This window comes from Juglans regia, chromosome 7 (genome assembly GCF_001411555.2).
Source record: "Juglans regia cultivar Chandler chromosome 7, Walnut 2.0, whole genome shotgun sequence".
NCBI lineage: Eukaryota > Viridiplantae > Streptophyta > Magnoliopsida > Fagales > Juglandaceae > Juglans > Juglans regia.
Genome location: NC_049907.1, coordinates 25,813,910 through 25,837,669, shown reverse-complemented (window position 1 = coordinate 25,837,669; position 23,760 = coordinate 25,813,910). Strand labels below are relative to the sequence as shown.

The following is a 23,760-nucleotide window of genomic DNA, read 5'->3' as shown; positions in this document are numbered from 1 at the left end:
TTATTACCCCCAAAAAAATAGATATTTTATTATCTCTAGATCCCTCGTGAGGATATGCAAGATAGCCTGCGTACACGTGGCAAAGACAAAATCGTTGCATATTATATCGATATTTATTATCTGAAGACAAGAGAGGGAAAAAATAAAATAAAAAAGTTAATTCGTCTAGACTCTAGATCTCGTGAGGATATGCAAGATATCCTGCGTACACGTGGCAAAGACAAACTCGTTGCATATAGGATGACCCGCTTGCTCACTCTCTATCATCTCCCTCTTCAAGTACCCTTACAAGGTAAACAGGCGATCGATTCGACTCCTTTCCTTCATGGATTCTCTTTGCCCGCCATTGCGACTCTCTATTGCTTCCTCTTCTTCCTGTTCGCGCAGAAGTGATCCTTCTCGCAACCAATTCCACTTCCTTCTTAACCTTCCGAATATCTCTTTCTTCGGTTCCAGGATTTCTCTTCCTCTTCACGATCTATCCTCGACTAATGAGCTTTCTAAACGCTCTTATCGGATTGTCCGTTCCGTTTCTTCTACTCCAACGAGGTCTGCCTTTCAGTTTTACTTCATCTTACTTGCTTTTTTTTTATTCTTCTTTTTCCTAAATATCTGCAAATTTTCAGTGTTTCATAGCCTCTGTTTGGTTGCTGGGGAAAACTGACGAAAGAAAACGAGAAACGGGGTTTTTAATTTTCTTGATGTTTATTTCGAACAGAAAATTAGTTTTCTAAATTGCTGGCGGCTGTGTTTTCTTTCGTTTATTTTGCTGCCTTTCCTCAGCAACCGAGCGGAACGAGTGCGCTGTCGTGCGTTTGCTAGTCTCATGGACATGGAGTCACTTCATTGTGTTTTAAATGTCGTTTTAAGGTGGAATTCATATCTCGAATGGGATTCTAGAGAAAAGTGGAAGCTAATGGAATAAATACTTGAAGAGTCTTGGAACGCCATCCTTTCGCTACGATTCAAGTTTACTTGTTCTTTTCCTTGTAGTCACTCGATACCTTCTACTTTTTGAAGGTAACTTGTGATATAGCTTCCATTTTCTGTAACGTCTCTGCCCATTCGTTTCTATTGACTTCTGCCTTCTAACGTATATAAAACGCAACGGAACCCTGTGATGCCATTGAGACAGTGGAACATGTACTACTTATAAAGTTTAGAGATCGGGTTTAATACAAGGGTTGATAAGCTTGCTTTTTGGCAGAGAGGAGGAGAAGATGGACGAGAAGATGAAATCTAAGTCGCGACAGGGGAAGGTGCGGCTTAATGTTCGACTGGATCACCAAGTTAAATTCGGTGAGCATGTTGTGATTTTGGGATCAATAAAAGAATTGGGATCATGGAAGAAGAATATTGGTATGAATTGGACTGAGAGTGGATGGGTATGTGAGTTGGAACTGAAAGGGGGAGAGTCTGTTGAGTATAAGTTTGTGATTGTGAGAAAGGACAAGCGCACGTTATGGGAAGGTGGGAATAACAGGATCTTGAAGCTGCCCAAGGGAGGGAGTTATGGGATGGTTTGTAAATGGAATGCAACTGGGGAGGCCGTGAATTTATTCCCTCTGGGCTTGGGGGAAAATGAGGAGCATGATGATTTGGGGGACAATGGGTCTGTGGTTACTGATGTTGCTTCTCAAAAGGAGGTTGGCACGAGTCCTTTTGTTGGGCAATGGCAGGGGAAGGGTGTCTCTTTCATGCGCTCGAATGAGCATAGAAACCGGGAATCCGAAATGAAATGGGACACTTCCGGTCTTACAGGATTGGCTCTGAAGTTAGTTGAAGGTGATCAAAGTGCAAGGAGCTGGAGGAGAAAGGTACTGCTAGAAATAATCGGTCTTCCTCCTGTAATATTAATAATAAGCTGAATGGAGACCATTGTTTTTTCCATTCAGCTTATTATTATTCTAAACTGTAGCATGATCCATTCTTTTGTATGTGCGTGTGTTTTGGCATTTGGAGGATAGCTTGACATCAGTAGAGTACTTGTATAACTAGCCAGTATCAATGTCTATATATGCATTTTGGCGAATTGTTTATTCATCCTAACTGTTTATATGGACCTACAAACCATAAAGACAAAAGTCTTCATGAATGAATTAGTAAAACCAAATGTTTGACATCTTTACTTATTCATGGATGGACTCTTATTATGTATATAGGCAAGAAAGCACATAATTTTCTCTTGTAGTCAAAAGAAGCAACAAATTCATATTGTTCATGTTGCTATCTTGTATGTTTAACATCCTTATCATTTTGAACAATTTAATTTTTAAATAATTTGATTAAAACATGTATTTTGATGCCCTATCAACGTTGACTGGGCAACACCACTTATAAAAAAAAAGAAAAAGAAAAAATGTTGACAAACAAGTACCAGGTTATGGTAATCTTTGTGATTATTATTTATTGCTGTTGTTGCTCAATTTTGGCATTCATTGCATTTGTTCCGGTGCAGATTTTGTTGCTAGTATTATTATTTCTGCTGCTGCTGTTGTCATTTGAATCTCAAAATCTAGCTGGCTGATGCTCATCTATGGTGTACATGGGATTTATATTCCAATCCAATTGCATTTTATATGTTGTTACTAAAGCTTTTGGACTATAAGCCCAACACATCCCTTAGTGGCTTACCCTCAATATCGTTTACTGAACTTGTATGCACTCTGATGGGCAATGTCAAGCTAGGCCTCTGTAGGTCCTACGACAAGCTTACAACTACAAAAAACTACAAGTGGCAACCAAATCTATTTTTTTTCCTGACATCTCAGGAGCCAGTGATTATTTTGAATGTCTTAAAATTCATTTAAAACAATATGAAATCGGAGATGCTGAGTATGGGATCAATATTAAATGCCAGGGAAAATCAACAAAGGTGCAAACCATGGGAGAAAGAGCAGTATGGTGATTTGTATGGTGACTCGTAAGGGGAAATGTGTGGTGAATGTGTCCCTGCTCTTAGAAGATTATTCTTCCTAGTCTGTTAAACCTAGTCTTGTAAATGCATTCTGAGTTCTTGTCAAACTACGTGCACTTCCACTCTAGTGCTACTAGGGGCTGATGCTATTTTTTTTTTTTTGGTTTAAACTTACGGAATCTTTCTGAAACTGGCCCAGCAATGTTCTTTGACTGGTTGCAATGTCACATCTATTGAGCTTGAAGCCTAGTAGTTAATGCATAATGTTTGTATGCTTTTTTTTTTTCATATATGGCTGGTGCTTAGATGTATAATAGTTCTCTTGCCTATTATTTTACCTTGTCTACCATAGTTATTTACCTAGATTCTTCTTTCTTCTGCTGTATATAACAAAATTCTCTAAAGAAATTCAATGGTTATTTGGAATCTGTACTGGATCTAGATTGACAAGAGAGCTCACAAGCTTGCCTTTCTACTATTGTCATGGTGAAAGGTGTTTTTTTTTTGGTGTATGCTGAAATGAGTGTCTGTCGCTCAATTTCTATGAATTAGTTAATATTTTTTTGCATGTCCCTTCATTATTTTTTGCATGTCCCTTCATTATTTTTTTTAAAGTAAGACAACTTTTATTGATACATATAGGGAAATAAGAGTAGTCCCATGTTGCCATTCATTATATAAACAACAAGAAGAAAAAGGGTGCGCACTATTCAGCCGTCACTCATATAATAAGGGTAATCGTGAGAATGAAAAAAACCATCAAGAGTGGGTGTTATAATTTCATCTAAGGCCTCTCTCTTCTCATTATGGAATGGAAGTAGTATTTTAACGCCCAGTCCATTGCTTAACTGGATGAAATAACACCTATTTATATTTATTTTCCTTTTATTGATGAAGCTTGAAGTTGTACGTGAGCTATTAGTTGAAGGCTTACAAACTGGGGACCGGTTGGAGGCTCTCATTTATCCAGCCATATATTTGAAGGTTTTCTTTGATGCCTTTTTTTCCTGCTTCTGTCTTCAAGTTGATTCTTGCAACCCATTTTCATATATTTTTCTTATGCAGTGGATAAACACAGGGCAAATTCCTTGCTTTGAAGATGGGGGTCATCACCGGCCAAACAGGCATGCTGAGATTTCCAGGCTCATATTTCGTGAGTTGGAACGGATATCTTGTAGGAAAGATACTTCACCCCAGGTTGTCTACCATTTTGTTTGTAATGGATTTGGACTGATCATTTATCTTTGTAGTTTAATATTTTACGATACGTCAATTAACTTGTGAGATGAGAAAGGAAAGACTTAAATATTGTACTTTAAATTGAGAGTTCTAATAAGAGGATATAAAACAGAAAAGCCTGCCTTGACAAAAAACTACAAGTGCCATCCCAGCTCGGGTTCTACAATAATAAGCATACAATGTATACTTACTTAGGAAGCTTTCCAATTCTTGTTTCACATGTTAATCTTGGAGCCCAGAGGTACAAGTGCTCTGAACAGGGAAAATAAAACTGGGCCAAACTGGCATTGCATCAGTTAACACTTTAGGAATGTGACTGTGAGCATTGCCTCATATCTCTTTTTTAGAGAATGGTGTGGTCTCAATGCTGGTTTCCAGGAATCATTAACTTCCTGATTTATTTTATTTATTTTTTCACCTTTCAGGTTTGTCAGTAACAAGAATAAAACCTAAGATCCCACCCCATGACTTCTTATGCCTCTGGTCTTTTAGCTCTGCGATAGGACTTCATTGGTTTTGGTTTCCATTGGTTAGAATTAACTGATGTAAGATAGCCCCAAAGTATCTTCGAGTTCATTTTAATTAAAAAGGTAAAAAGGAAAAAGAGGACGAAAGAATAATTACCTTTGCATAGCTGCCTGATTATCAATTGATGTTTTTGAAATTGTCTATGTTACGTACAGAAATGACCAAACTGCAAAATGAATTGGTGAATAAATATTTCGACTCTAGTGTACATATAGTCTCACATGCATTTCTTCTATGTGTATGCTTCTTTTGTGTCTCATGTAATTAATTTTCTTTTGTTGTTCAGGAAGTACTTGTCATCCGCAAGATCCATCCATGTCTGCCTTCTTTTAAGGCAGAATTTACTGCATCTGTTCCTCTAACTCGCATTAGAGATATTGCCCATCGGGGTGATATTCCTCATGACCTTAAGGTTATATCCTGTAGAGCTTGAATTGATTTGCATCATAATCAGATGATGTGTTAATTATTATGTAATTCATTGCATTCCAGCAAGAAATTAAGCATACAATACAAAACAAGCTTCACCGGAGTGCTGGACCAGAAGATTTAGTTGCTACAGAAGCTATGCTTGCAAGAATTACCAAAAATCCTGGAGAATATAGTGAAGCGTTTGTGGAGCAGTTCAAAATTTTTCATCATGAACTCAAAGATTTTTTCAATGCTGGAAGGTTTGATATAATGATAAATGTTCATTGTATTATGTATAGCTTTCCACCACTTCTTACAATATAGAGTTGATCTTACCTCTTTTGGTATGATCTTTACCAAAATTTAATCCTTTTCTCATGAATAGCGTCTGCTATGTCTAGCATTGTTCCATATGTTTTGTGCATTACTTTTGCTATCATTGCTTGTACCTTCTAAAAACTTGCTCAGACGAAGAAGTTTTGATGCTTAGGATTATGCTGCTATATAGACTTTTGTGTAAAAACATTGGACACTATCCTTTTGGATTAGGATTAGGAGTGCTGGGTGGCATTATTGTAACAAAGTATACTTTATAAGTCTGGTGAAATGTTTTCTTACATTATATACATATACGGTCATTTGTGGTAGAGGGGCATCTCTCTCCTCATTGATAATACTTGCTTTTGACATAGTATCAGAGTAGTGGTCCTGAATTCAAATCTTGGCTGTACTCTTCATCCAGCATTTTGGTTAAATATTTCATGTGCCGAGCCTCATTGTGTCCACACGTGAGGGAGAGTGTTAAAACATTAGCTAAATGATTGAATCCATTCCATCGGAATAATTAAAATATTTCATTTGTTTAAACTTATGGGATAATTGGTGATTTGGATCTTATTACATTATGCATAACTCACCATCATCTCTTTTTGGCATCTTAAATTGTCTACATTTATTATGTTAGATAATGTTAATGATTCTCTACGATCTATGTTTCACGTCTCTTGTTGAATACATTCTGTATGTCTAATATTAGTATGGAAAGTACAATTTGAAGCCTTGAACTAATTTTTCAATTTTTAACGTAAACTACTTAAATTTGAAATTGACACTGCAAATTCACAATTTGGTAATTTTCACATTTGGTTAACATTTTCTGTTATAAAATAGGACATGTGATGCAATCTTAATAATTAGATCTTAATCAAATGTACAGATTGCCATAATTTGGTATTTTGGTACATTGGGTGCTAATTCTATTCTTGTAGTTTAGGGTGCTTATTACAAAAGCGATGGTAGCTGCAGGATATAAAGTGTTATTTTTCCAAAATTAATTATAATCTTAAAGGGGTGTTATCTTGGTTGCATTATGAGAGTGCTACTGTTTCACTTAATTCTTTTTTGTGGATCTCGCAAAGCAGTTTTTGTAATAAGTTGACTGAGGACTAGATCAAAGTCAAAGTTTCATGTTGCTGTACTCTCCCCTCACTGCCCACCGCCAAAAAAAACCAACCCCACCAGTCTCTCTTCCCTTTTTCATTTCCTTCATTGTTATGACCCATTCTATACCATTAATAGTTAGTAATTTTAAAGTTCAATTTAACATTTTATGGACAGCCAAAAACTTATCATGAAATAATTTAAAAAATGAGTTCTGCATCCCATGCACAGTTATGTGTATGTCAGGTATAGTTATGTATGCCTGATATGATTTCTTCCCAATTTCCAAGTTTAAGTTCAAAAGTTGACTTTGAGATAGTTATCCAATGTAAGTTTGTGCTACTTGAAAGTGCAACATCCAAATGGTTTAATTAGAGATTCATTTGTGATGGTGTTCTTTTACAGCCTTGCTGAGCAACTAGAATCTATCAGTGAATCAATGGATGAGAGTGGCATTTCTGCTCTGACTTCGTTTTTGGAGTGTAAAAAGGTATTCTTCATTTTCCAATCTTCTTAAATCTCCAATTTATAGCTGTCATCTCAAAGTACAATCTCAAATTGTTACCCAATACACCTTGATTATAAACTCAATTACATTATTGGATTTTCAGATGTGTGCCATTCTCCCAATTTAAGTATGATACTTGTGTAAGAGGAATTTTGAGAATAAATATAGTATATTCAATGATCTATGTAGGCATTTGTGTGATAAGGTTTTATAACCATTTAATTTGAGCCAAGCATTACAATCAATGGTTATTCCCCTGTCAATATACAAAATTTGTCTTGACCATAGAGGTTAGTCAAAGTTCTGAGGATAAAACTTGCTATTGGATTGTCAATTTTAGTGTCCAACATGGTATTGCAACATTGGGAACTCTAAGACTAGCCCTAAAATGAGTCCCATATTATCACGGAAAATCGACGTGACAACCAATTTATGATTGCTTTGGTAACACCACATTCTGATTAGGGATGCGATCTTACATATCATTCTTAACCAAATGCCTAAGCAACCTTTATTAATGAACTTAAACAACTTACCATGCCATTACAACTCATAGAAAGAAACCTAAGCATTATCCCCTATATTTAATGCAAAATTACTTGCACAACGTCTCTAATGTGCTTTTATATTTTGTGGTGCAAATCCAGATTATATCTGCTCTTTTGAGGGCTTTTCTTTTTATGCTTTGAAGCAATCTCTTGGTTGAAATTAATTTCTTTTTTTGATAAGTAAAAGGTATTTTTTTATTAGTAAAAATGTATTAAGATCAATAGGCTTAACCAAGTACACTGGGTGTATATAAGAGAAAACACCTAGCCCATAATAAAGAGCCCATAGTAAAAGTTTATTTATAATAATAAGAATAGGCATAACCCAAGTACACTGAGGGTATATAAGAGTTTACACCTAGCTAAGAGGGAGAGATAGAAACAAGAAAATCATGAAAATTTAGGCCATTACAATCTAATCTCCTCCAATGTTTGCTCCTTATCTTCAAAAGTCCGATCATTTTGTTCCTTCCATAGGCACCAAAGAATACATTTAGGAACCATCTTCCACACGGCTGAGATTTGTGGAATTTTGTCCAAATTCTTCCAATTGGCCAAGAGCTCAACTGTCAAATTGGTTTGAATACCTCTCAATCGAGAGTTTCCTTCTTATTAAAAAGCCCAAAATTCCCTTAATTATAGCCTACAAATAATATGTAAATCAAGAAGCATCAATTTGCCAATCATGAACTGATGGCGGTGACGAGAAAGAGCCTTGGTAAAGCATCAGCAGTTTGGTGTTCGGTGGAAATGTGAGGAAGTTTAATAACATGTTGATCAAGTGCTTCATGAATGGAATGACAATCTACTTCAATGTGTTTGGTGCGCTCATGAAATACCGGATTGGCAGCAATCTGAATAGCACTTGTGTTATCCGCAGGAAGATGAGTAGGAGTAAGTTGTGGGATACCAAGTTCACCTAACAAACCCTGAAGCCACACAATCTTCGAACATGCTAATGACAGCACGATACTGAGATTCGGTAGAGGACTTCGAGACTCGATCCTACTTCTTACTCTTCCAAGAAATAAGAGCATCACCAAGGAACATGCACCAACCAGTAACTGAACGGGGCCCAATCAGCATCACTATAACCTATTAACTGTAAGGAGTTTCCTGTAGAAAATAATAACCGTCTACCAGATGTACCCTTGAGATATCGAAGAATCCATTGTAGTGCTGCTAAATGAGAGTGACGAGGAGCCTGCATAAATTGACTGACCTGCTGTACAACAAATGAAATATCTGGTCCGGTAATTGTCAAATAATTCAAACTCCCTACTAGCTGCCGATACAGAGTTGGATCAGATAATAGTTCACCACCCTCCTAACAAAGCTTCAAATTGACCTCCAGAGGTGTAAGTACTAAGTTCCCAGACTGAAGACCAGCCAAGGTGAGAATTTCTTGGGTATACTTGTGCTGATGCAAAAGCATACCATTGGGACAAGAATGCACCTCGAGACCAAGAAAATATTGAAGTGAGCCAAGATCTTTCATATGAAAGGTAGTCTTGAGATGCTGCTGTAGTTGCTCAATCAACTGAGGATCAAACCTTGTGATAACAATATCATCCACATATACTAAAAGTGCAACAAGTCCTGTGGCAGTCCTCTTAAGAAAGAGAGAAGAATCAAACTGACTCCGAGTAAAATAAAAATCAAGAAGAGTGGTACGAAACTTCTCAAACCATGCATGCGGTGCCTGCTTTAATCCATCTAGAGACCGCTTCAACCGACAAACCTCAGTGGAGGAGTGAGTGAACAAACCAGGAGGACTGATATATATTTCTTCCTTCAAATCTCCATGTAAGAATGCATTCTTCACGTCCATTTGCCGAAGAGACCATCTTTTAAAAGTAGCGATAGCCATAATAGTTTGTACAGTAGTCATCTTGGCCACGGGTGCAAAGGTCTCCTCATAATCAAGGCCATACTCCTGACAATTCCCAAGAGCCACCAAACGGGCTTTATACCTCTCTATAGTGCCATCAGACCGTAGCTTGATGGTATATACCCATTTGCATCCAATGAGTTCGACTCCATCAAGACATGGGATGATGTCCCAAGTGTGGTTGCCTGAAGAGCCTTAAGTTCTTCTTGCATAGCTTGCCGCCAACAAGCTTGAGTAGAAGCCTGAGAGTAAGAGTTGGGCATAAAGGTAGTATCAAGAGTAGCCTGATGAGCAGTATGTGAGAACCCATACCTATCCGGGAGACATGAAACTCGAGATGACTGTTGAGGTTCAGGTGGGATGGGATCAGACGTTGGTTCAGTGTCAGGAAAGGGCAGTGGAGACTGTGGGCGACGTCTTTGGTACACAACCCCTGGCTTAAAGCGTTCAATAGTACAAGTGAACAAAACAGACGCAGCCAAATATATGAAGAGAATTATACTCGGGAAGAACACCAAACAAATGAGAATACAGAGAGTCAAATTGTAAACTTTGAGAGGGTAGACGATTAATCAAATAAGCAGCTGTAGATAAGGCTTCTACCCAGAACCTAGGAGGCACAGAAGATTCAATTAACAAAGTACGAACAACATCCAAAAGATGATGATTCTTTTTTTCTTTTTATAAGTAAAATAAGAATTTATTAAATCACCAAGTGTCATAATACAAAGAAAAATGCCCTAAATATGAAGGCACATTAGAAACTAGGAAGTCATGGAGGTCCATGTCATTAAAGTCTACAACAATGGCCCAAGTATAAAGAGTTCTAAAAAATAACAGTTTTAGCTCCTCCAAAGATCTCTCTTTATCTTCAAAAGTTCTCTCATTGCGCTCCTGCCATAAACATCACATAATACAGATAAGGATCATCTTCCAAACTGCTTTGATCTGTCTCATCCCTTGAATTGAAGTCCAACAAGCCAATACATCCAAAACTGTTTCCGGCATAACCCATGCTAAATCCATTCTTTTAAACACCTCGTCCCAAAGAGTTTTGGCTATCTCACAGTGTAAAAGTAAATGATTCACCGACTCACTCTCGCTTTTACACATACAACACCAATCTGTAATAATTATCCTCCGCTTTCTTAGATTATCCGTGGTGAAAATCTTACCCAAAGATGCTGCCCACACAAAGAAAGAGGCTTTGGGAGGAGCCTTATGACGCCAAAGCCTTCTCCAGGGAAACTGTATATCTGGAACTTGTGTGAGAACCTTATAGAAAGAGCGAACAAAGAACACCCCTTTCCCTGCAGGACGCCACCACAACTCATCTTCCTGCTAGTTTTTTGGACGAACAGAATATAAGAGACTAAAAATCTACAAAACTCTCCATCTCCCAATCCTGTGCCGCTCGGTTGAAATTGATGTTCCAATGAATTTTCCTACCTGAGACTTCCACAACCTCCACCACTGTGGCCTCTTTGGAGCTTGCAATCAAGAAAAGAGACGGAAACAGATCTTGTAAAACACTGTTACTACACCAAGCATCCTTTCAAAATCTGATCTTGGAACCTGTCCCCAATTGCAATCTAGTGTAACGATGGAAGACCTCCCATCCTCTTTTAATATGTTTCCATATCCCCATTCCAGATGCTCCTCTAACTTCTTTAGTACACCACCCCTCCCCTAAATCACCATATTTGCTCTCGATCACAGTCCTCCATAAGGTCTCTGGTTCCTTGGAATATCGCCACAACCATATGCCAAGTAATGCCCGATTAAATAACCTCAAATTTCTGACACCCAAACCGCCATTGGAGATAGGACGACATACCAACTCCCACTTGACTAAGTGGAATTTAAACTCATCTCCTAAGCCCCCCCACAGAAAATCTCTCTGTAACTTCTTGAGTCGACCCGCCACACTTGTCGATACAGGGAATAATGATAGAAAGTAGGTGGGTATGTTAGAAAGTGTACTTTTGATTAATGTAGTCCGGCCCCCTTTCGACAAATACATTCTCTTCCACTCTGCTAGTCTCCTATCTACTTTTTCAATCACTGTATCCCAAATCATGCGTGCCCTCGGTGCTATACCCAGCGGCAATTCCAGATAAGTCATAGGAAGAGACGCTATCTTACAACCCAGTATCCCAGCTAGCTCCCTTATATCCTAAACTTCTCCAATCGGTACCAACTCTGATTTATCATAATTCACTTTTAAACCAGACACTGCTTCAAAACACAGCAGCAATGCCTTCACAGCCCTCAACTGGGCTTGATCAGCCTCGCACATGATGAGCATGTCATATGCAAACAGCAAATGAGAAATAGTTGTATTACCCCTACTCGGCGATCCAATCTGGAAACCACTGATAAAACCATTAGTCACTAAGGCTGAAATCATCCTACTTAATGCCTCCATAACAATAACAAAAAATAAAGGAGATAACAGATCCCTTTGTCTCAAACCACGAGAGCTTGGGAAGAAACCTTCTGGACTGCCATTGATCAACACTGAGAACCGTACCGTAGATATACACCATCTGATCCAAAACCTCCTCCTCTCTCCAAAACCACACCTACCCAGTAAATAAAGAAGGAAATCACAAATAAAGATGATGATTCTTATGCTCAACCACCCCATTCTGTTGGGAGGTGTAAGGACAAGATCATTGTGAGAGAATACCCTTGGTTGTAAGATAATCCTGAAACTCATTGGACATATATTCCTCCCTAGAGTCAGAATGTAGTGTCTTAATACAAGCAGGAATTGGGTCTCAACAAAAACAACAAAAGCCTGAAAAGTGGAGAACACATCAACTTTAGATCGAAGGAAATATATCCAAGTGAAACAACTATAGTCATCAAAGAAGGTTACGAAATACTTGTATTGAGCATGAGAAAGTAAGGGACTCACACCCATACATTAGCATGAATAATCTCAAAACATGTGGAAGCCCGACTGTCATGTAAAGGAAAATGTAAAGATTTGTTTTTACCAAGTTTACAAGAACTACAATTAGAAGACATTAGAAACTGAATCCTTGTTCCCCAAATAACCGTGTTTCATAAGATGAGTCAAAACAATAGAATTGGGATGTCCCAATTTCTTATGCCAAACATTACTATTATTAGCAATAACAGTACAAGCAAAGGAATCAAAACTAGAAATGGAAAACTGAAGAGGAAATAAACGTCACACTTTAGGCCCCTCCGTGATCACTTTCCCCAACGCTTGATCCTGCACACAACAACCATTACGATCAAAGTGAATTTCACAATTATTATCTACCAGCTGCCCAACAGAAATTAAATTTATAGATAAGTCTGGTGACACAAATACATTATTGGAAGAAGACCCCAGATTTCCAATTGCAGTGATAGGAAGGGTACTACCATTGGCTATTTGAATGTGCTGGTCACCCTTGTACTTACGAACATCATGTAGAGTATCAGTATTTCCAATCATATGATTAGAAGCCGCAGAGTCAACCAACCAAGGAGAGGTGAGTAGATTTCCCTTACCTTGAAGGCCAAAAGTAGAGAAAGCGGAGACAATCATCTGTTGGACCATCTCGGGTGTAAGAGTAGATGAAGAATCGGCTGTTGGTTACTGCCCTGGAGCAGGAACAGAGGGGACAATAGCTAAATTGGACTGGACAGTAGTGTTAAACGCTTGACCTTGTCGATTCTGAGGTCGCACCCAACAGTCTTTAATGATATGTCCTTCCTTCTTGCAGTAATTGCAGAATTTCCTGTTGCAATGCTTTGCAATATGCCCAAATTCCTTGCAACTGTAGCACTGTATTTGTGTCTTGCATCTTCCTTTCCCTTGAGCCGCATAAGCCACATTAACCATCTCAGTAGTCACAGTTTCTTGAGTTAGGCCAAGTTGAGTGGCAAGATGCTGCTCTTCTCGTAATAATCTCCCCAAGCACACATCGAAGGAAGGAACAGGATTACGGTTTATCAAACCAGCTCGCATAGTCTTAAATTATGGTCTTAGCTTCATTAGAAATTGGTCTCTTTGACTCTCAGCATGGACAACTTGCAGTGCTTCTAAGGCTTCCTTGGGAACTTTAGAATAAACTATCCCAGAATATTCACTCCACAAATTAAGAAATCCAGCATAAAATTGTTCAATAGAAAGATTACCCTGTCTGTAGTTGGCAATTTCTAACTCTACTTGAAACTTCCGGCCGGTATTGTCTTGATAATAGACTCGCCTGAAATAATCCCACATCTCCATAATAGTAGTAAATGAACGAAAATTGTTGACCATATGTGGTTCAATGGAACTTAATAGCCAGGAAACAATCTTGGCATCTTTGCTGGACCATGAACTAAATTCTTTGAGATCAATAGGAGCCGTAGAAGATCCATCCAAATGACCCCATAGTTCATTCCCTTTCACAAACATCCTGAACTGAAATTCCTAGCTTGCATAATTCTGGCCATTAAAGCGAATTATTGAGTTTTCGCCTGACATGACTACCACAGAACAGAAACTGCTCAAAACCAAGAGTCGTCGATAGCCCAAGATCACTAGAAAGTGCCGACCACCAAGAACAGAAGCTGCTGGCAACACCAGAAAGCGCTGGCCCAGGAACAGAAACTGCCGACAGCACCAGAAAGCACCGGCCCAAGAACAGAGACTGTTGACAGCCCAAAGAAAAAAAATACCCCAGAAATTTTAGTACCATGTCAAATTGGTTTGAATACTCTCAATTGAGAGTTTCCTTCTTATTAAAAAGCCCAAAATTACCTTAATTACAGCCTACAAATAATATGTAAATAAGGTAACAATCTAAGTAAGGAAATAATCTAAATAGGGAAACTGTACAACAGCCTAGTGTCTAACAAAATGGTCTCCTATACATGTATACATATTTACTGCCATATATGTATATGTATGTATGTGTATATATATCTATATATATATTGTTGACATAAACCACCATAGCACCTATCAAAAAAAAAAAAGAAAGACATCAACCACCATAGCAGATTAGCTGGCATAACCTAGGCTAACTCCAATCTTCTAAAGACATCATCCCATAGTGATCTAGCTACCTCGCAGTGCAATTGGAGATGATCCACAGTCTCACCATTTTTTCTGCACATACAACACCAGTCCACGACAATCACCCATCATTTTTGTAGGTTATCCATAGTCAAAATCTTGCCCAGAGAAGATGTCCAAGCGAAAAAGTTCGTCTATAGAGGTGCCTTGTTTCTCCAAATACTTCTCCATAGAAAGCTATTATGTGGCGGATTGGTGAGGGTCTTATATAAGGAGTGGACAGAGAAAGCACTGTTTCTAGCTGGCGTCCACCACAACTTATCAATTTCCTAAGTGCTCAATCTCATGGCATACAAGGTTTTGAAAAAATCAGCAAAGCTGTCAACTTCCCAATCATGAGCCGCCCTCATAAAATTTACATTCCATTAGATTGAGCCACCGGACATCTCCATGAGATCTGCCACTGATGCTTCCAATTCACACGCAATCTTGAAAACTGTAGGAAATGTGTCAAGAGCTCGATCTCCACACCATAAATTATGCCAAAATTTTATTCTAGATTCGTCACCCATCACAATTCTAGTGTGTCGAGCAAACTCCCCTCAACCTCTTTGTATGTACTCCCAAACTCCCACTCCATACACCCCTTGTACCTCTCTAGTACCCCCCCCCCCCCACACACACACACACCTGTACTTGAGATCAATCACAAACTTCCATAAAGTTTCCCTCTTCATGTTATATCCGCCACAACCATTTCCCAATAAGAGCTCGGTTGAATGCTCTGAAGTTTCTAATTTCCAACCCACCAGTAGAGATTGGAGAGCAAACCTTATCTCACTTGACCAAGTGGAACTTAATCTCATCCCCCAACCCACTCCAAAGGAAATAACACTGGAGTTTCTCTATTTGGATCGCCACACTAGCGGGAATTGGGAATAAAGATAAGAAGTGAGTAGGTAAATTGGACAACGTGCTCTTGATTAGGGTGGTCCTATCCCTTTTTTACAAATGTCTATACAATCTCTTCCAACTTGCCAATCCACGTTCAATCTTTTCTATTACTTTATCCCATATAGATTTAGCCCTGAAAGAGGCCTCCAAAGGAAGGCCAAGGTATTTCATGGGAAGTGAGGAGACCTTGCATCCAAGAATGTTGGTCAACTGCCGGTTGTTACGAACGTTTCCAACTGGGACCAACTCTGATTTGGATAGATTCACCTTCAATCCTGAGATAGCTTCGAAGCAAAGTAGGAGAGCCCTTAGATAATGAATATGATTTTGTTTTTCCTTACAAAATACCAAGGTGTCATCTGCAAACAACAAATGAGAAATGTTAAGGGTGCCTCAATTGGTGTCACCAATCAAAAATGCATCCATAAAGCCATTGTCAACCATAGCGGACATCAAGCTACTAAGCGCCTCCATAACAATGACAGAGAAGCGAGGACAATGGATCACCTTGTCTTAGGCTGCGTGAACTAGTAAAGAAACCAATTGGACTGCCATTCACCAAAATCGAGAACCTCACAGTTGAGATGCAATATCTAATCCATGAGCATCACCTCTCCCCAAATCCATACCTCCCAAGCAAGTATAAAAGGAAGTTCCAGTTAACATGATGATAAGCCTTCTCCATATCCAACTTGCATAGAACACCCTGTTCTTCTAATTTTAATATGCTATCTAGACATTCATTGGTGATTAGTATTGGATCCAATGTTTGTCTTCCTTTTAGAAGGTGTTTTTGGGGTCTCGAAATAATCCTCCCCAAAACCTACCCCAAGCGGTTTGCTAAAACCTTGGAGATAATCTTATACACCCTATTCACAAGACTAATAGACCAAAAATCTTTAACATTCAAAGCCCCATCCTTCTTGGGAATAAACGGATTAAAAGTGGCATTGAGACTTTTCTCAAACTTCCCAAATGAGAAAAATTCCTGGAAAACCTTCATCAAATCATCCCTGCCCACCTCCCAACAAGATTGGAAGAATCCCATACATAAACCATCTGGACCATGTGCTTTGTCTTTGAACATCTTTCTCACCACTTCATAAACCTTCGTCTCATCGAAAGGCCTCTCCAACCAGGCAACACTTTGCTGCTCAATGGTCTCAAATGCTAATCCATCGAGTTTGGGCCACCACACTACTTGCTTGGTAGGTAATTGTTCCAAAAACCAGCAACATGCTCCTGAATCACTGGAAGCTCCGTTGACACAACACCATCAATATTTAACATCTCAATGTTACTCCTATGTGGATTGGCCACTTTATGGAAAAACTTCGTGCTTCTATCTCCTTTTAACCACAATGCTCGAGATTTTTGGCGCCATGAAATCTCCTCCAATAAGATAACTCTCTCAAGTTCTAGAACTAATCCTGTCTTGCGAGAGAGTTCCCCCATAGAAAGTGCCCGACCCTCCTCTACCCTCTCTATCTCCTGTAGTTCCTCAATTAGAGACTTCTTTTGATTGCCTACATCTCCAAAAACTTGTGCATTCCATATCTTGAGATCTCCTTTCAAAGCTTTCGGCTTACCTACAAAAACAAAACTGGGGTGCCATGTATTAGATAGGAGGACCACCATTTCCCCTTTCCACAAAGCCCCCAGTTTCAGCCATATATTCTCGAATTTGAAATACCTATGCCCTCCACGAATACCTCCACAATCTAACAAGATAGGAAAATGATCTGAAAAGAGGCGAGTAGTCTTGTTTTACATAACTCTGGATAATGGGTTTCCCAATCCAAGAAACAAGAAATCTGTCAAATCTAGATCATGTTTGATTGTTTGACCACATGTATGCTCCACCCATATGAGGAATGTCCACCAAACCCAACTCAAATATGAAATATGAGAACTTCATCATTGTAGGCCGAAGCCTACTCTCCCCCGATCTCTCGCTTGTTGAAATTAAATTTAGTCAAGTCAGAGTTGGTTTTTGTGTGAAATGTCCATCATGTGGATAGTTTGGCTAGTTTATTTGGGTGCAAGGTTTCCACTTGGCCTATTAAACACCTTGACCTTCCTTGGAGTGATGCTTTTAAGGCAAATTACATATGGGATAGGGTGTGATTGAGAAGATTGAACACCGATTGGCTTGATGGAAGAGGATGGTTTTTTTTTTTTTTTTTTTAAATAAGTAAGAAAATTTTATTAATCACGTAATGAGGCATAGCCCAGGTACACAGGAAGTATACAAGATGTGAACCCAATTACAAGCTGTGCTGTGAAAATCAGCATAAAAGTCATTAAGGCTAGTCCCATTCAATACAATGGCTGAAGCCTAATGTAACAATGTATGATAGAAAAAGTCCCTAAACCCTTCCATCGACCGCTCCTTGTTGTCAAAGTAGCAACCATTCCTTTCATTCCAAGTACACCATATTAAACATAGAGGCACCATCTTCCAAACAGCCGCTATTTGACGATTACCCTAAATTCCTCTCCAGCATAACAATAAGGGCTCATTTGGATAGTGATATGAGAAGGGATGAGATGAGATGGTTTTAGATGAGTTAAATAAAATATTGTTAGAATATTATTTTTTAATATTATTATTGTTTTGGGATTTGAAAAAGTTGAATTGTTTATTATATTTTGTATAGAAATTTGAGAAAGTTGTAATGATGAGATGAGATGAGGTGAGATGGTTTCTAAATCCAAACGGGGCCTAAGTCAACCACCTTCCTAGGCATGATCCAGGCAATCCCAAGCCTAGAGAAGATATCATCCCATAAAGCCTTGACCACTTTGCAGTTTAAAAGAAGATTATCCGCTGTTTCTCCATTGCTTTTACACATAAAGCACCAATCCATTATTAAGAATCCTTGCTTTCTTAGCTTATCAATAGTCAATATTTTAACAAATTCTAATATCCCTAGGACAGGTTAGTTTAAAACTCATTTTATAGGATTCCTAATTTTTATTGGATTCTTTTTGGGTTAGCCTAATAGGACATAGATTGAACATTGTTACTCCTTAATCCCAGGCCTTAAAAAATATTTTCACCACCTACTACTGCATGAGATTACTAGACTTATGCTCTGCAATATATCTCAATCTTCTTATATTTTTGTTTGACTGTCAATTTTTGGTTTCTTTTTCCTGAAATTTGTCTTGATCCTCTTTCACGAATGATCTCTGTTGGGCTTTGTTTTCTGAGCCAAGTGCAAATTAGTGGTGATAGTAGCCCTCGTGTTCATGATGTGTGCTCTTGCCTGGAATAGAGAGCTTGAAGTAGCATCTATATAATTTGAGTTCCACTATGATAGATTCAGTCCCTCACAGTAACTTCGAGTCTTCAGTCTGCCCTTAAAAAAAGAGCTTTGTATGCTTCTTGCATCTTGGGTTGTGCGGTTATCGTTTGGTCATTCATTCTGAAGTCATCTTAGCCCCAATTTTTCTTTACGTTTTGTTCACTGGTACTTAATTTGACAAACAGAGTTGGCAATATCGAGCTTGAAAATGCAAGGTTACTGTTTTTCCGGGATTTTTTATAAGCAAGAATGAAATCTTATTGAATATCAAGTAAATAGGCATTGCTCAAGTATATAGGAAGTATGTGAAAGTGAACACCTAATTACAATTTGGGAATTAGAAACAGATACAAGAAAATCATGTACACTAGTCCCATTGAATTCAATAGCTGAAGCCCATAGAAATAGAGTGTGGAAAAAAAACATTTTAGTTCGCCCAAAGAGAGTTCTTGATCTTTAAAGCTCATGCCGTTCCTTTCAAGCCAAATGCATCACGAGACAAAGGAATCAAATTCCATACAGCAGCAATATGAGAGTTACCCCAAAGATCTCTCCAACAAGAAAAAAGATCCACAACCCTCCTAGACATCACCCATGCCAATCCAGTCCTAAAAATTTCATCCCATAACACCTTCGCCTACTCACAATGAAGTAATAAATGGTCCACAGGTTCGCCATATTTTTTACACAATACCAATCCATAACAATAAGCCCATGCTTCCTTGGATTGTCAATGGTCAGGCATTTCCTAAGAGAGGCTGTCCAACCAAAGAAAGGAACCTTGGGAAGGGATTTTACTTCTCAAAATATACTTCCAAGGAAAAGAATTACAATACTGGCAAGACAAAACCTTGTACATGGATCTAACAGTAAACTTCTTATTCTCAGGTGCCAATCCTTGTAGCATACAACAAGCTGAACAAATCAGAAATAGCACCAATTTCCCGATCCTATGCAGCTCTAAGAAAACGCACATTCCGTGGTGGAGAGCCACTAGAGATATCCAAAAGATCTGCCACCACACCAAGAGTCATTCCAGAAGCTGACCCTGAAGCCCTCACCAACCACAAAGTTAACATGACCGGCGAAATCTCCCCAATCACTCCTAATATATATTCACGACTCCACACCATGTGCACCTCTCACTTCATTAGAGCACCAACCACCCTAGCACTCCCATATTTGGAATCAATCACAATCCTTCATAATGCCTCCCCTTCCTGATGGTACCCCACTATAACCATTTCCCAAGAAGGGATTTTTCCTGGGATTTTAAGCTATTTTGAGATCTTTATGATTTTATGTTTACTATGATCCTCAGATAGGTGCTGGCTTAATTACTGTTGAAAGGATGTGTGTGTGCGTGCTGATGTGTTTCCAGAGACAAATCAACAGGGGAGAGAAGATCAAATAAAAGTTATTATGTCTGCTTAAATACTTGTGTAGGTCAGAATTTTGATTTAATATTTGGCAAAGTATGACTTCTGAACCAAAAAACTTGAAAGAAAATGTGTGACCAGTGTGTGGTAACTATAGCATGCACAACGTTTTGTTTTTCTACTGTATAATAGTACCACGCTAGGAATGTTTTCAAACACCTCATCCTCCTGTTATTGTACTTCATCCTTGAGCTGATTTTATATTGATTCATCCATGTTGTGTTGTGTTAATCATTTTAGTTGTGATATCTGATCATAAGTGTTGATGACTTGAAAATTTCCAGAAATTGGATGCTGTTGAGGGATCAAGTATTGTTTCAGAAAACATAGGCACAGATCTATTATTCAAAGCAATCCAATCTTTGAATGCTCTCAGAGAAAAAATTGCAAAGGGTCTTGAAAGTGGCCTCAGAAATGATGCCTCGGACACTGCAATTGCCATGCGTCAAAAGGTGAAATTACTTTTGGTACTTATTTGGTGTGAACGAAATGAAACATGAAGCTAAATTGGAATTTTCTTTTTATCTCCCTTTCTCTTGTGAGAGCAGTGGCGTCTATGTGAGATTGGGCTTGAGGATTATTCATTTGTTCTTTTAAGCAGGTACACTTCTGGATGTGCTAATTATATTTTGTTCTCAAATAATGGAGATAACAAGAACACTCTTAAAAATTTTTGTTGATCATTCATATAAATCTGAAATACACTTTTTCCTCTTACCCATTGGCTTGTTGGACACCTGTCAACTTTACAAATACATGGGCATCCTATGTTTAAGCTGTAAAAGGAATGCGCTGATTGTAGTAGTAATTACAACCCTTTGTTGAAATCATCTTAAATTGCTATTAAAAATTCATCATCTTGCCTTTGTTACGCAACACTTCCTGTGATTAAATGCCTTGCTAACACACATCTATTTTAATAGATTCCTCAATGAGGTTGAAGCTGTGGGAGGGGCTCATTGGCTAACAAAGAGTGTGGAATCAAGGGATATAAACCCTTGGAATGGTCCTCTTGGGGTGCTTAGTGTTGGCATTCATCAGCTATGGTTATCTGGTTGGAAGCCAGAGGAATCTGCTGCTATTGAAAATGAACTCCTTGCCTGGCGAGAGAGAGGTCTCTCTGAAAGGGAAGGTAATTTCATCATCTTTTTTTTTTTTTTTCCCCGTATGTTCTTTAATTGATCTTCTGGCCAAAGTAGTATTCTTGTGTAAAACTCGTAATCCCAGTACTTATTTGTTGTTTTAAATAAATAATGAAGGAGATGAAGATGGCAAAACGATGTGGGCGTTAAGGCTTAAGGCTACTCTTGATAGAGCAAGGAGGCTAACTGAAGAATATACTGAAGCACTTCTTGAAATATTCCCTCAAAAAGTCCAGGTAATAAGAAAATGCCGTTTTTCTCCTTTAGGTTGACATAGGTACTGTTTTATTAAATCTTGTACTCCATTAAGAAGTCTACTTGAAATGATGACTTATTCAAGATGATTTTCTTGTTTGCGGTACAATTATGAACTGCATGAGTAAAATTTTCAGTGTTTCTTGATAGATGGTAGCTCCTTACATTTTTGTGAATACAATCCCTCTGTGAGATTTCTCTTAGAGGTAGCTCCTTATATAATGTTCCAACAATTTCTCTCCGTACACTTTTCGCCCTCCTCCGTTTTCTCATGCACGTTTGAAAATTATCACGCTGGTTGGTTTTTTCTTCGTCGATAGTTTCTGTTAATGGTGAAATAAATCTTGTGGTGTTAACTGCTTCATTTCAATATGGGTTATCCCATAGAAGTGGTTATTGAATCCAAAAGATTTATTCTGTCAAAAGGGAGTGGTGGATCAGTGAGAGTCACCGAGAGAAGCTGGAAGATGGATCATACAGTGATTCTGGGAGCATCATCAACGCATTGGCTGAGGAAGGTGTTAGAGGAAAGTTTAAGAGAGAGGAAGAATGAGGTGTATTCAGCAACTAGAGATGGCTACTGCAGTCTTATTGCCCAACGATGCGCAAATTATAGAGGAAGATATCTTGAAGTGTCGGAATATAACCAGGGGGGGAGGAGAAATGTATTGTGCATTCCAAAAGGAAATAATGGGTGGGGTTGGAGGAAAATGCGGGAGGCTTTGTTTGAAAGGGGTAGAGAGGTCCCTGTCAATGGAGGAGCTCAGGTGAACAATGGGAAGGAGGCGGTTCAGTCACGGACGTATAAGGAGGCCTTATCTTCGTCGTTGCCGATAGCTAGGACGAAACAGGAAGATGGAGGGACATACTCTGACAGGAGACAAAGGGAGTGGAGTCGAGATGCAATCCCGAACCATAGCCATGGTAGGAGATCCGCGGCGTGTCAGGAGGCGTGGGAAGTGCGAAGGCTACTGATGGAGATGCAAGGCCAGCTACGGTATTTGCAGAGAGATATGGCTGATATCGTGTATTTTGTTGAGGGGCTAAAGAAAAAAGAAGGCACGGAAGCATTAAGAAGAAACGTGGGGCGGGTTGGAGATATGGGTGAAGGGGCTGGGCCTAGTAAAACCCGGAATGAGGCCCACCAGAGTAAACAAAAGGGGCGGGCCGTTTGGAGGAAACTAAATGGGCAGACTCGGCCCAAGTTCCAGCGAGGCCCGGCTTTTTCTACAGGGGCTGGGCCTTCCCAGCCGGTCCAGCCCGAGTTTCAAACGGGCGGGCAAGGATCTGAGTCGGAGGTTCTTGCCTAGAAACGCGTGAATCACAGCGGCGCGACACCCAGCCTCGGCTTCGTGCCGAAAAGCCTTCCGATGGTGGAGGTAGCACAGAAACCGCCGACGACAGCTGTAGAGATCGCCGACGAGGCCGCCGACGAGGCGTCACCGGTGTTCTGTGCACAGAAGGAGCTCGAAATCCGGGAAAATGCGACCCAGATTTTACCGACTTCTATGGAAGGCACGGGGGTGGATCTGGCGAAGTTATTTATCAGACCCTTAGAGGTTTCTGAGTCGGAGGTTGGGGATGAGGAGTCCGAGGATTTCATGCACTCGGTGGAGGATGATTTAGCCCTCTCTGAGTTGTGTGATCAGTTGGGTTTAGAGGAATTTTCTGTGGGGGAGGATTTTCAGAATTTCCAGAGTAGCAATCCTATCCCATTGAACTATTGTTTTCCAAATCAAGCTTCAAACTGGGTATTACATAAAGTGAAAGAGATTCAACATTTTGTGGGGATTAATTGCGAGGGGTATGAAGAGCAGTTCATAGCATTGTTAACTGCTATGGAAGCTGGGAATCAACATAAAAGGAAGGGGGACTTGAAGCAGAATCGGGAGCTCAAAAGGTTGATGTGGTCGATGAATTCGGAGGGTAGTCCTGGTAGGAGTAGGGTAAAAGGGAAGGGGCCGTATGTTCATAAATGAAGCCAAAAATTGTGTCTTGGAATGTCCGCGGTCTTAATGAGGTAGAAAAGAGTACTCGAATTCGACACTTCGTGAGTGGAAAGCGGACATCGTTTGTTTATAAGAAACGAAGTTGAAGTTAATCAATAGGAGGATTGTGAGGAGTATATGGAGTAATAATTATGTAGAT

The 23,760-nt window shown here is 39.2% G+C and overlaps 1 protein-coding gene across 1 annotated transcript in view; it reads left to right on the top strand.

The window, feature by feature from the left end:
• Positions 1 to 263: 263 nt before the first annotated feature.
• Positions 264 to 23,760, top strand: part of LOC108987321 (phosphoglucan, water dikinase, chloroplastic) — a 39,974-nt gene continuing 16,477 nt past the window's right edge. The window contains exons 1-11 of the mRNA XM_018960212.2: positions 264 to 549; positions 1,208 to 1,817; positions 3,815 to 3,901; positions 3,983 to 4,114; positions 4,971 to 5,096; positions 5,177 to 5,355; positions 6,941 to 7,025; positions 20,500 to 20,667; positions 20,764 to 20,816; positions 21,139 to 21,347; positions 21,475 to 21,593. Of these exons, the coding sequence (XP_018815757.1) occupies positions 326 to 549; positions 1,208 to 1,817; positions 3,815 to 3,901; positions 3,983 to 4,114; positions 4,971 to 5,096; positions 5,177 to 5,355; positions 6,941 to 7,025; positions 20,500 to 20,667; positions 20,764 to 20,816; positions 21,139 to 21,347; positions 21,475 to 21,593 (1,992 nt within the window). The 5' untranslated portion in view covers positions 264 to 325. The remainder of the gene's footprint in view (positions 550 to 1,207; positions 1,818 to 3,814; positions 3,902 to 3,982; positions 4,115 to 4,970; positions 5,097 to 5,176; positions 5,356 to 6,940; positions 7,026 to 20,499; positions 20,668 to 20,763; positions 20,817 to 21,138; positions 21,348 to 21,474; positions 21,594 to 23,760) is intronic.